The sequence below is a fragment of the Lathyrus oleraceus genome, chromosome 7 (genome assembly GCF_024323335.1).
Source record: "Lathyrus oleraceus cultivar Zhongwan6 chromosome 7, CAAS_Psat_ZW6_1.0, whole genome shotgun sequence".
NCBI lineage: Eukaryota > Viridiplantae > Streptophyta > Magnoliopsida > Fabales > Fabaceae > Lathyrus > Lathyrus oleraceus.
Window position 1 is genome coordinate 514235009 of NC_066585.1, and position 13196 is coordinate 514248204.

General features: G+C 41.1%; 2 protein-coding genes across 2 annotated transcripts; both read left to right on the forward strand.

Annotated features, from left to right (window-relative positions):
- The first annotated feature begins 1079 nt into the window (after positions 1-1079).
- Positions 1080-2438, forward strand: LOC127104674 (uncharacterized). The gene has a single exon (XM_051041846.1). It carries the CDS (start codon positions 1080-1082, stop codon positions 2436-2438), a length of 1359 nt encoding a protein of 452 aa, XP_050897803.1.
- A 93-nt stretch (positions 2439-2531) lies between these two features.
- On the forward strand, positions 2532-5623 carry LOC127104675 (uncharacterized). Its single transcript, XM_051041847.1, has 3 exons — positions 2532-3241; positions 3508-4250; positions 4320-5623. Exons 1-3 carry the CDS (start codon positions 2532-2534, stop codon positions 5621-5623), a joined length of 2757 nt encoding a protein of 918 aa, XP_050897804.1.
- Positions 5624-13196: the final 7573 nt, after the last annotated feature.

Here is a 13196-nt window from a genome sequence, read left to right on the forward strand (position 1 = left end):
GTTGGACAATTTTGCCCCTGGTCCATTTAACTGTCCAGTTGAAATTTGACTTTTTGCATTGACTATTTTTGGGAAAATCCAATTATGCACCATGAAAGTACATGTCAAATGGAGTTTGTGCATATAAAGAACTCCCAATTTGGATGCTCCATGTGGAAATTATGGCCTCCTGATTATGGGTCATTTCTGAAATTCACTGAGCCATAATTTTCCAACCATACATGGGATTTTCAAGTTCTTGGACATTTTGGAAAGGTGAGAACAAGATCTACAACTTTCATGTTGAACAAATTTTCATTTGAAGCTTCCTTGGACACGTGGTCTTGAGGTGAAAAACTTTCCATTTTTGGAAACTTCTATTACAAGTCACTTTCTATTTTTGGCAGTTTTTGTTCTGACTTGATTTTCTCCATTCTTAAGCTTTGAGATGTCATACAACACTTGTTTCAACATGAATGAAGTGTATCCAACTCATCCCACCTCCAAATCCATTAAATCATGCACAATTGACCACAGTTGACTTTTTCAACTGATAGATGAATTTGGCAATGCATAGATCAAGTTAAGCCCCAATCTCCAGATGAAATGGATCAAGGGTGAAACCCTAGCCTCAATAAGCACAATAAAATCATAGAATGAACCCCATAGCCATCATAAACCCCATCTCCTGATCATGCCCTGATTGGCCACATGCAACTGATTAGGGTTGACGAGTGGTCAAAACCCTAATCTCAAGGAATCTGCTTCAACACTTGATGATATCAAACCATGATGATGATGATGAATCATTGCAAACAAGATGAAGACCAATCTCCTTTGAGAATCATGAAATCCTAATTTGGACCTCCACATCCTCAGATGATTAATGACCAGTCCAATAAAACCCTAGCTTGCACTTTGACTTCCTCATCTTCTGATCAAGACTTGGGAGGATGATTTGCACAATGTAACCACATGATATGCAATATGCAATGCTTAATGACCTAAAAAATGATATGCAATATGTTATGCTAGTCCCAAGAGAGGAGGGCAAATTTTGAGGTGTTACACAAGCTCCACAAGCGCCCGTTTATCAGCCCATGCAACAGGTTCCTGGTTATCTGCCTCCGGTTTATCCTCCTCCGAATTATCAACAAGCATCCAACGCTCAGGCGAGTCAACAACCGAGGAACCAGACACCTCGCCAGAATGCTCCAAGGAGACTATACAAGACTTGTCCACCGATTCCGATGACGTTCACCGAGTTGTATCCTTACTTAGTGCAACGCGGTTTGGTCACTACTCGAGCTTTGGGACCGCCTCCAAATCCTTTGCCAGCCAACTACAACGCCGCCGCTCATTGTTTATTTCATGAGGGTGCGCCAGGTCACGACTTGGAGAACTGTTATGCTTTGAAAAACCTTGTGAGGGATCTGATGGAAAAGAAGATTCTGTCATTCAACGATCCGCCGCCCAATGTCAAAAGTAACCCTTTGCCTGACCATGGGGCTGTTAATGCCATTGATGCTTCGTCTGAAGAGAATTCTATCCTTGATGTAGCTCAGATTAAGACTCCGCTCAAGGCATTCCATTCAAAGCTGTTTAAAGCAGGCCTAGTATCTGTTTCCCATATCGGTTGTACGAGCTGTAAGGGATGTGATAAGGGTTGCGTTATGGTTCGGAAAGACGTTCAGAGATTGATTGATGATGGTTTTTTGCAAGTAGTTAACCAGGCGAAAGAAGTAGCCGCAATTGAGCCTACCTTCAACTTGCCAGAATCAAGGGGTAGGATACCAATGTTTAATCTGCCAGCACCAAATTCTGTCATGCCAGTGTTCAGTATACCGACTCCCGTTACTCCAACAGTGGACCAGCCTAAACCGTTGATTATCCAAAAACCGAGTCCATTTCTATTCAGTGATCCCAAAGCAGTACCTTGGAAGTATGATGTAACTGCGATTGACAAAGAATCTGGGAAGGTCATTCCAAGAGAAGAAGTGAAGGTTGATGGTGAAAGTGTGACTAACATAGCTGGGGCAAGCAGGATGACTCGCAGTGGTCGCATGTACACTCCCCGTTTTGATGAGGCTCCACCTAGAGAGACAACTACTAACACTGCTGTGCCTGCCAGAGATAAAAATAAAGAGGTTGTTACTAATGATGAAGATGCTGAATTCTTAAGGATCATCAGGAAGAGTGATTACAAAGTCGTTGATCAGCTTCATCAGACCCCTTCGAAGATCTCTATCCTGTCTCTGTTATTGAATTCACCCGCTCATAGGGCTGCTTTGCAGAAAGTATTGACGCAAGCTCATGTCGCTCAAGATATTACTACCGGTCAGTTTGATAGTGTGATCGCCAATATTACCGCATGTAATACTCTTAGCTTCAACAATGAAGAGCTACCGAAAGAGGGCCCGAATCACAACCGTGCTTTGCACATATCAGCGAAGTGTTAAGAGGATAATTTAGCCAGGGTGCTTGTGGATACCGGTTCATCTTTGAACGTCCTACTCAAGAGAGTTCTTAGCAAGTTGGCCTATAAAGAGGCTATGGTGAAGCCTACTTCTTTGATTGTCAAGGCGTTTGATGGTTCTCGTAGAGCTGTGATTGGAGAAGTGGAACTTCCAATTCTGATTGGTCCGCATGTTTTCAATATCACTTTCCAAGTCATGGATATCAATCCCAATTACAGCTGTCTACTTGGAAGACCTTGGATCCATGCTGTTGGGGCCGTGACTTCTACCTTGCACCAAAAGATGAAGTTTGTAGTTGATGATAAGCTGGTGATTATTCACGGCGAGGAGGATTTAATGGTCAGTAATTTATCTTCGTTCCGTTATATTGAGGCCGATGAAGACGCGTTGGAAACTTCTTTCCAAGCACTTGAGATCGCCAATGCTGTGTTAGTGGAGGTCGAAGAGACTGTGGAAGGCCAGAGTAATCCATCTTTTGCATCCTTAAAGAGTACCAGATCAACAATTGACAGGGGCATTCCTGAAGGTTGGGGAGAGATAATCAACGTCAAGACCAAAACTGATCGCCACGGGTTGGGTTACAGACCAACTCATGATAAAGCTTCTACAAATGTCGAAGGGCGTCCGAAGTTTTTTCAAGAAGTTTTTGTCAGCAGAGGTTCCCAAGTCAATGCCATCAGTGACTATGATGAAGACGAAGATCTGAGTAACCTGGTATTCAAGAGCGATGCAGCTTTGAGCAACTGGGGGGCTATAGAGATTCCTATTATTTTTCCCGTTTCGAAGTAAATTAACAGTTCCATTTGTGTTTTCACATCCATAGCTCTGCCCAAGGCTATTGGATTGCTTTGTAGGGCCACCTTTCATTTTTAAAACAATTATTAATCAATGCATTTTGTTCTGCTTCCACTTTGTTCTATTAGAATTTTTTTTCTCGTTTTCACCTTTTAAAATGAAATTGGCAATCTTTTCAAAAGCTATAAATTAAAGCATTTCCACTCTCTTACATCTTCATTTGAACATTCAATAAAACAAGCCTTTCAACATGCAGTGACATTACAACCCTTGTTGAATCCAATGACTCTATCGTCTCTCCTGATTGGGATTCACCCATTTTTCAAGCTGAAGATGGGGGTGAAGAGGATTTTGAAGTACCCGCGGAACTGACGAGATTGGTTGAGTACGAGTACACAAAGCTTCAACCGCACAGGGAGCAGGTAGATTTGATTAATCTCGGCACAGATGAAGACAAGAAAGAGGTCAAAATTGGCGCAATACCTGGGGTCGAGGTCAAGCAGAGATTGGTCAAGTTGTTGAAGGACTATGTTGACGTGTTTGCATGGTCGTATCAAGATATGCCAGGTTTAGACACAGATATTGTAGTTCACAAGCTACCGCTTAAGCCAAAATGTCCTCCTGTCAAACAGAAACTTCGAAGAACGAGACCTGACATGGCTTTGAAGATTCGAGATGAGGTTAAGAAACAGTTGGATGCGGGTTTCCTTGCAGTTGCGAAGTATCCTGATTGGGTTGCCAACATTGTTCCAGTGCCCAAAAAGGACGGTAAGGTCAGAATATGCGTAGACTACAGGGATCTGAACAAAGCTAGTCCAAAAGACGATTTCCCATTGCCTCATATTGATACCCTTGTCGATAATACAGCTAGTTTTGCAGTTTTCTCATTCATGGATGGTTTTTCCGGTTATAACCAGATCAAGATGGATCCCGCCGACAGAGAAAAGACTACATTCATCACTCCTTGGGGAACCTTCTGTTATAAAGTTATGCCTTTCGGTTTGAAGAACGCAGGGGCAACCTATCAACGTGCTATGACGGCTCTCTTTCATGACATGATACACACAGAAATCGAAGCGTATGTGGATGATATGATTGCCAAATCTCATAACGAAGAGGAACATTTGGTTCATCTGTTAAAATTGTTTGAACGACTCCGGAAATATCAGTTGAAACTAAATCCCGCTAAGTGTATTTTTGGTGTCAGATCTGGAAAGCTACTTGGTTTCATCGTCAGCCAACGAGGAATCGAGGTAGACCCTGATAAAGTCCGAGCCATTCGAGACATGCCGGCTCCGCAGACCGAAACCCAAGTCAGAGGTTTTCTTGGACGTTTGAACTACATCTCCTGGTTTATATCTAACCTGACTGCTACTTGTGAGCCGATATTCAAGTTGCTTTGCAAAGGCCAGACTATTGATTGGAATCCTGACTGTCAGCGGGCGTTTGAAAAGATCAAGGATTACTTGCAAAAGCCTCCTATCTTAATCTCTCCTGTTCCTGGAAGACCTTTGTTCATGTACCTGACGGTTCTCGAGAAGTCTATGGGTTGCGTGCTGGGGCAACACGATGAGACTGGAAGAAAAGAACATGCTATATACTACTTGAGCAAGAAGTTCACCGATTGTGAAAACAGATACCCACTCTTGGAGAAAACTTGTTGTGCGCTAGCATGGGCTGCTAGGCGTCTCAGGCAATACATGATGTGTCATACTACCTTGTTGATTTCGAAGATGGATCCAATAAAGTACATTTTCGAAAAGCCTGCTCAGACAGGGAGACTTGCTCATTGGCACATGTTGTTATCAGAATATGACATCCAGTACGTACCTCAGAAAGCTATCAAAGGAAGCATCTTATCAGATTATCTTGCGGACCAACCGGTCGAAGATTACGAGCCTCTCAAGTTTGACTTCCCGGACGAAGACATTATGTGGGTAAAAGATTTCGAGAAGCCAGAGCCCGAGGGGGGTCCCGAACCGGGTCTCTGGTGGAAGATGATGTTTGATGGTTCCTCAAATTACAGTGGGCACGGCATAGGCGCCGTTTTGATGAATCCAAAAGGTGGTTATACCCCATTTACAGCAAGGTTAGACTTTGAATGCACGAACAATATCGCCGAATATGAAGCATGCATCCTTGGCCTTGAAGCAGCTATTGACCTCCGAATCAAACTTCTTGAAGTAAGCGGAGATTCAGCTTTGGTTATCTATCAAGTGAAAGGTGAATGGGAAACCAAGAATGAGAAGCTAGTCCCTTACAAAGCCTATATTGTGGAGTTGATTAAATACTTCGATGAGATCAAGTTCGAGCATGTTCCGAGGTCTGAGAATCATATTGCTGACGCCTTAGCCATGTTAGCATCCATGTGAAAGGTCAAATTTGTCAATGCAGCGCCACTCATTCGAATCGAACGTAGAATTGAACCCGCCTACTGTCTGGTGATTGAAGAAGATGAAACTGATGAAAAGCCTTGGTTTCATGACATCAAGAATTATTTGCTCACGCAAGAGTATCCACCGGATGCTTCTCATATGGACAAAAGGACTTTGAGAAGATTGGCATCCAAGTTCTTCATCAGCAATGACGTGTTATACAAACGAAACGACGACATGGTTCTACTTAGATGTGTTAATAAACGTGAAGCCGATATGTTACTCCAGGAGATTCATGATGGGACGTTCGGAACTCATGCCAACGGTTATGCCATGTCCAAGAAAATCTTGAGGGCTGGATATTACTGGTTAACTATGGAATCAGATTGCATCCAATACGCCAGGAAGTGTCACAAATGTCAGGTTTATGCCGACAAAATGCATGTACCTTCGGCACCGTTGAACGTTTTGACTTCGCTGTGGCCTTTCTCAATGTGGGGCATTGACATGATTGGGGCGATTGAGCCGAAAGCTTCTAACGGTCACCGATTCATTTTAGTTGTTATTGATTACTTCACCAAGTGGGTAGAAGCCGCTTCCTATGCCAACGTGACCAAGCAGGTTATTGCTCGCTTCATCAAGAGGGAGATTATCTGCCGCTATGGAATTCCGAGCCGAATCATAACTGACAATGGTACCAATCTAAATAACAAGACTATGAAAAAGTTGTGTGACAACTTCAAGATTGCGCACCACAATTCATCTCCTTACCGTCCTAAGATGAATGGAGCTGTTGAAGCCGCGAATAAAAATATCAAGAAGATCCTACAAAAGATGGTCAAGACTTACAAGGATTGGCATGAGATGTTACCGTTCGCTTTGCATGGATACAGAACTACAGTCCGAACTTCAACAGGGGCAACCCCTTTCTCATTGGTATATGGAACAGACGCCGTCCTCCCCATTGAAGTTGAGCTACCTTCCTTAAGGGTATTGAGGGAAGCCAAGCTAGATGAAGCCGAGTGGGTTCAAGACAGATTCGACCAGCTAAACCTCATCGACGAGAAGCGTTTGACGGCTATGTGCCATGGTTAGCTATACTAGAAACGGATGAAGAGAGGCTTCGACAAGAAGGTCCGAATCCGTGAGTTTCAACAAGGAGAACTTGTACTCAAGAAGATCTTGCCAGTTCACAAGGACATGCGCGGGAAGTGGATGCCCAATTACGACGGTCCATTTGTTGTTAAGACAGTCTTCTCCGGAGGATCGCTAATTCTTACAACAATGGATGGAGAAGAGCTCGCACATCCTGTGAACTCCGATGCAGTCCGAAAATATTATGCCTAAAGAAAATAAAAAAAATAATACTATGGCTCGCTAAGTTGAAAACCCGAAAGGGCGACTTAGGCAAAAATGAGTGTCCCGGTGGATTGAAAACCCAAAAGGGCAGTCCAGGCAAAAGTTAGGGACATGGCATTTCACTGCATCGGATGACACCAAACATCGCAGATACATTTACAGAAGTCCACTTCAAATCCAATCACTCTCTTCATGAGCAAGGTTTTGGGTAGTCTTAGTCATATGGGATAGTAGGTCGTTGGATTCAATGTAACCTTTCCCATATTGCCAATTTAAAATTGTAATTTTCCATGGAGCTATGCCTTTAGCAAGTTACCATTCTTCAATAAAATGTACCTTTTGCTATTCAGTTTCCTTGTTCACATTATCTCCGTTTTATTTTGTTATGCAATTTGCTTTTGTTAATAAAATTTGAACGTGAAAAGTGTTTTCAAAACCAAAATAATTTTCTCGGAAATACATTTGGAAACGAAAGTTACTTTGACTCATGGAAATTTGTGAAGGATCTCTTTGCTCCCTGGTAAGTCTCGGTGTTGCATAAGCATTTGATCATTACCAGCATCTTCCCAGAGACAGTCCCCAACGAGATTTTAAGTTGACAACACTTTTGGGATCCATCCGATAATCCCCAGTGACTCTCAAGACTGCAGAGATATCCCCGATATCCTCCAAGTGATATCTATTCTGGGAGACCCATCCTCAATGGGATCATCTGTTCCTCAGCGGAATTGCCTTACTTGCCTCAGGAAATACTTCCCAGGAATACTTCCCCCAGGAATGTCTGTTGAATTCTCCCCAGAAGCCGAGGTACTATTCCCAGGAAGTTGCTACGTTGTCTCCATGAAGTTGCCTAATTCCACATCGTCCCCACGAAGCGGATATTTATTTTATCCCCGGAAGTCTCTGATCCTAAGAGTTCTTTGGCTGACTATGGTTCATGACAGCTATCCCCCCACGGGTAGTCCTGACATCGTATGCTCATGCATAGGTCAAAGATCCCCAGTGGAAATCGTTATATCATACTCTCCAGTAAAGTCGTATCATATCCCCATGTGGAAGTCACGATATTCTCTCCCCAGGGAAGTTATACTTTGAAGCCAGATTCGGTTCTCCCATCAGCTCTTCTTATCCCCTGAGAGGGGTACTGTTGCAGAGGTCCCCGGATATTCCCGTCGAAATGCTTATTTCATCTCAGGTCCTCCGCTCGTCGGTTTTGTCAGCATACGCATGAGCCTAAGCATTGCATACTCATTGCATGACGTTTTCATACACATTTACATACACAGTAGGATACACTTTGGCATGCGCATTAGCATGTTTGCTATTCATCGTCATCCTTTGTCGTTACCGTCGAGTAACCCAGTTAGTCCGCTCTCTCCAAGTAGATCGTCAGCCTAAGCATAAAATACTATTTATTTCCAGCTAATCCCCACAGAGTTCAACCCTCGTGGACGATGGTTATTTCAACTATCTTTCCGCGTTAGGATAAGATAATCCCCATTTGAGGTTATTTCCCCAATGGAGTCTTGTTGGGCAGTTCTTTCTAGCCCAGTTCTAGATTGAACTTCGGTCCCGTCGGTCACTGAACCTACCTGGACGTGCATTTATTTTGCACTATCTTTCAAGGAAATCATTTACAATCCTTTGCAGACAAGCGGCAGTTCCCAGCCGAGGAGCGTATCACCTACATCAAACCTTGAGAAGTTGAGTCGCCGCACTCATGCTCGGGTGTCCCGCTGTGGACATATCTTTTCCTAAACTTCAAAACATTGAGTCGTCATACTCATTCTTGGGCCTCCCGCCGTGGACCATTTTATCCTTTAGTAAAAGAATGAGCTGAATCATATTCAGGGCACCGGATCTTGAATTATGAAGAAGTTCGTTTTATCCTTTAGTAAAAGAAGGAGCTGAATCATATTCAGGGCACCAGATCTTGAATTATGAAGAAGTTCGTTTTATCCTTTAGTAAAAGAAGAAACCGAATCGTGAACAGGGAGCACAAACCTGAGATGTGAAGAGGTTTAATTTTAATTTCCAGCCTATCATCCTCAGATAAGCAACAAGCTCTTTATTTGAGAACTTGTCCAGTTTTGGCATCTAAGTCCCTTCCAACGATATGTGACAGTTCTCTCTCGAGAAGCTTATCAGGGCATTTCCTATTTAAAGTCCATTTATTTTAGCATCCAACCGGTTTTACCCTATGTATCTTGTTACGGATTCCCAAAATTCCGTTTGATCCTGTCACGAGGGAAAGTTTCCAGAAGCTCGGATGTTATTCTTTGCTCAATGCTCCGGCAGTCTGGTATTCGATCCTACAGTCGTACGGATCCAGTTTTATTTCTTTATCCTAGAAGTATCAGCCAGTCACGCCTGAACCTGTTGAACAATGACTTTTAGATATTCCGCCCAGTGGAGGCCGTCTCGCCGGTGCCATCTCCATTTTAGGATCCCTTTTCTTACTGTTTATCTCTAAAGTGACAATTGGTCGCGCTCGCACCAGTTGACCATCGTTTTAGAATTCCCCAGTGTCGTGTTGTCATCCCCGCGTGTTGTATTCCCTAGGGTGGTTTATTTGTCGCGTCTGTTACTTATGTCGTAGTGTCGTCTGCATCATTGCAATTATCATGCCATCATACGCATCATACTAAATTCATGGCGTTGTCAGCATTATAGTCTGTTGTTTTGTCCATAGCATTGCATATCACTGCATCTAAGGGCAAAATTTTCGGTTATCTATATTTAAATCCCTTGCACCATGATTTCTCGAGCCTACGTCGCTCAAATCATTCGACGAAGTTATTTAAATAGGGGCAACTGTAATACCCCAAATTTTGCCCTAAGATTAGTCGAACCATCTCGCGTCCTGTTGCATTTTTGCATTTAACTAATTACTAACAAGTTCTTGTAGTTGGTTGATTTTTGCAGGAAATATTGCGTGGTGCGCTCTTTAGCTTATGAAGGGCAAAACGGTCATTTGTTTACAGCCGGCCGTCAAGTTTGAATTTTGAGCTGTAATCAGGAACTTTGGTTTGTTTGATCTGGTTGGGAGATTTTAATCGGAAATGGTGTCGGAAGCGAAGTTAGTCGGATAACCATATTGCATTGTACCGTCATTTTATTTTAAATTAATTTTATTTAATTCTATTTTATATTTCATTTCATTTTTAAAAAATAGATCATCTCATTTTAAGTTTTATTTCATTTTAAAATAACTAATCCCGTTTTAAGTTTTCATTTCATTTTAGATAACTTCATTTTAAAAAAAAAATATAACTTTATTTCATAGTTTTATTTTAATTCTATTTCCAATTTTAAACAAACAGCATATGTAGTGGTTTTCATTTTGTTTTGCATAATCATAATAATAATTTTGCACAAAAATAAGGAATTTTTATTAATTCTTTACACAAAAATAATAATACATAAAATTACAAAAATAATAAAGTACATTTTCTACAAAAGGAATCATAAAATTCTTAAGTTACTATACTGTCTGATGTCTATTCGCTTCGATTCTCCGACTTTTCCGACATATCTTCAAAACTGCAAAATGAGCAAAACAAGGAAATTGAATCGGTTAATTTGACACCCTCAGAGATATCATCATCGGATGTCCGGTTCGCGACCTCGGCCAGAACAGGGCATATGTTTGTTCTTATCGAAAGGCACCGAAAGATGAAGAGGAAAACTGCATTTTGAGATTGCTTGGCCAAAAAGAGATTATACAGAAAAGAGCTTATTTGAAAAGCCGGTTTGAGAGGAAAATTGCATTTTGAGATTGCTTGGCCAAAAAGAGATTATACAGAAAAGAGCTTATTTGAAAAGCCGGTTTGAGAAGTGATTTTTCTCAGGAGGACGGTTTGCCCCAAATGGGACCTTAACTCCAATCGTCCTATGAAAAAACACAATTCCAACAAAAAGTCCAACAAGCTGAAATAGTTCAAACAAAACCAATTCAGAAACCAGTTCAGAAAAACAGTTCAGAAAGCCAGTCCATCGAACCGGTTTAATTAACAAGTTTTCAAATCCACTGGATCCGTTCAACAATCCAAGCAATAGTATTTTTCCGAAAAAAAGCAAGCAAATCTAAAAAAACTTTAGAAAACCACACAAGATCCTGTCAAACTCAGCACCAATATCTCCTGAAAAAGAGGCGTTAAGTTCGCAACGGCGTCGCAAAAATCGTCCAGGCCCATCAAACGGAAGTATAAGAGTTTCATATGGTTCTTCAAAAAAAAGGGATCGAAGAGAAGAACTCGCCGCAGCGGCTCAATAACAACAGAGGTTCAAAGGAGCCTCCGCTCCTTCATCATCACCTCGGATCACAAACGGAGAAAGAAAAAGAAGCAAACCTTGAGAATAACGATCCGAACCCAGCAAAGGAAAGCCATCGAACCGTCACCGTCGAAGCCGCACCCAGAGGCCTCAGAAAGTTCTTATCACCGGCCGTTCTTCACCATCAACAGGTATAGATTTTCGGTCATTACTAATTTTCGGATGATTTCTGTATGTTTCGTGTTTAGGTATAATGAATTGAAGAAGAAATAGGAGCATGCATCAATGGAAAGGAAGGGGAAAGAAGCTTTCGGAAAAGCATCCATGGCGGCGAGGCACACATGCAGGAAGCGAAGAAGAGGAAAAAGGATTGTCAAACCCTAACCAAGACAACCTAGCCTTTTAATCTGTTTCTGCTTTACTGTCCTTCACTATCTTCCACTTTTCTTTTGTTTTGCTCATTGTTATTATAATAAACGCTATTTTTTTAAAATATTAATATTGGAAAATTAGTAGGGGTTTAATAACTGGGATTCCTCAAATAGATCGTAGATTTTTATATAGGTTTATTGTAACTAATTTGTTTTAGTAATTTATAGTAAAAAATATCCTTATACCATTAATATGTTTTAACAATAACCTGTAGTTAGTCTTATTAATTTACTAGCTTTTAAAAAAAAATTGTTTCATTAGCAATATGAGTCGTTGGTTAAAGTTAGATTAATGGTGAGGATAAAAGGTCCACTTGTTAGAAATCTTTGTTTTAAATTAAGAATTACTTTTTTTTTAAAATAAAACTTAATTTTCTTTCTTATCGTTAAAATGCAAAAATTAAAATTAAAATAGATCTTCTTTTTTTGTAAAATAATTAAAAATATGACATGGGTTTTTCCTTAAAATAATAATAAACCCATTACAAAAATTGTATTTTTCTCCTTCTATTTAGCAGTTTCATTTTTGCCGTTGATTTCTGTCTAACTTTTCACTAATGTTCTTTGTGTTTCTCCTCAAATCATGCTTAAATTCCGATTAATATTTATTCAGTTTATTTTGTTCCATGGATGTAATTTACGCGAGGCCATGGTCGCGGTTTATTTTATTTTTGCATTTTTTTTGGGATTTGTAATTTACGCGAATGATCGTCGCGACAACTTTCTTTACTTTCAGCACTTTATTTCTGCCATATAATATTTTGCCATGTTTGCATGTTTTACCGTTATTTCCCTTCCGAAGGAATTAGGTCTAGCCGTTTGACCGTCGAGTCAATAGCCTTACCCTTTGAATGTTTCAAAACCCTAATCAGCTTAGGCGTCCCGCCGCAGACCCAAATGCCCTTTACCCTAACTTTAGGTCAAAGAGTCGCCGTACTCTGTTGTAGGGTTTCCCGCCGTGGAATCCCTAATAATTTCAACCCTAATTTTAATTAACAAATTCAACGTAGAGGTTGGAGTCTCCGCACTCCCCGTAAGCGTGTCCTTAAGATACGTTTATTCCCCATTGAAACCTTGACCACAGTCAAGACGTTTCTAACCTCCCTTACGAGGGGAACTACAATTACTCTGATTCCATCCCCGTCAGGATATGTAGGCACAAGATGCGACGTCTTGCCGAGTAAACTTAGGACTAACCCTTAGGTCTCTTTTAGGTCACTCTATCCTTTAGCTCAGTACATATTCCAAACAGATAATAAAAATAAAAAGACATACAATAAACAAAAGGTTCCTGTAGAGTACTACAGAAGTTTAGGGTGCTAGTACCTTCCCTAAGCTTAACTAACCCCTTACCTAGGTATCTCCCCGCATTGTGCTTACGATGCAAGATTGGGTTTTTCCTCTTTTGACCTTTTCCTTCGGATAAATCAAAGAGCGGTTGTGAATTAAGAATTGTGATTCAAGCTAATTAATAGTTTGATATCATATTTCCACCGCAACAAAAT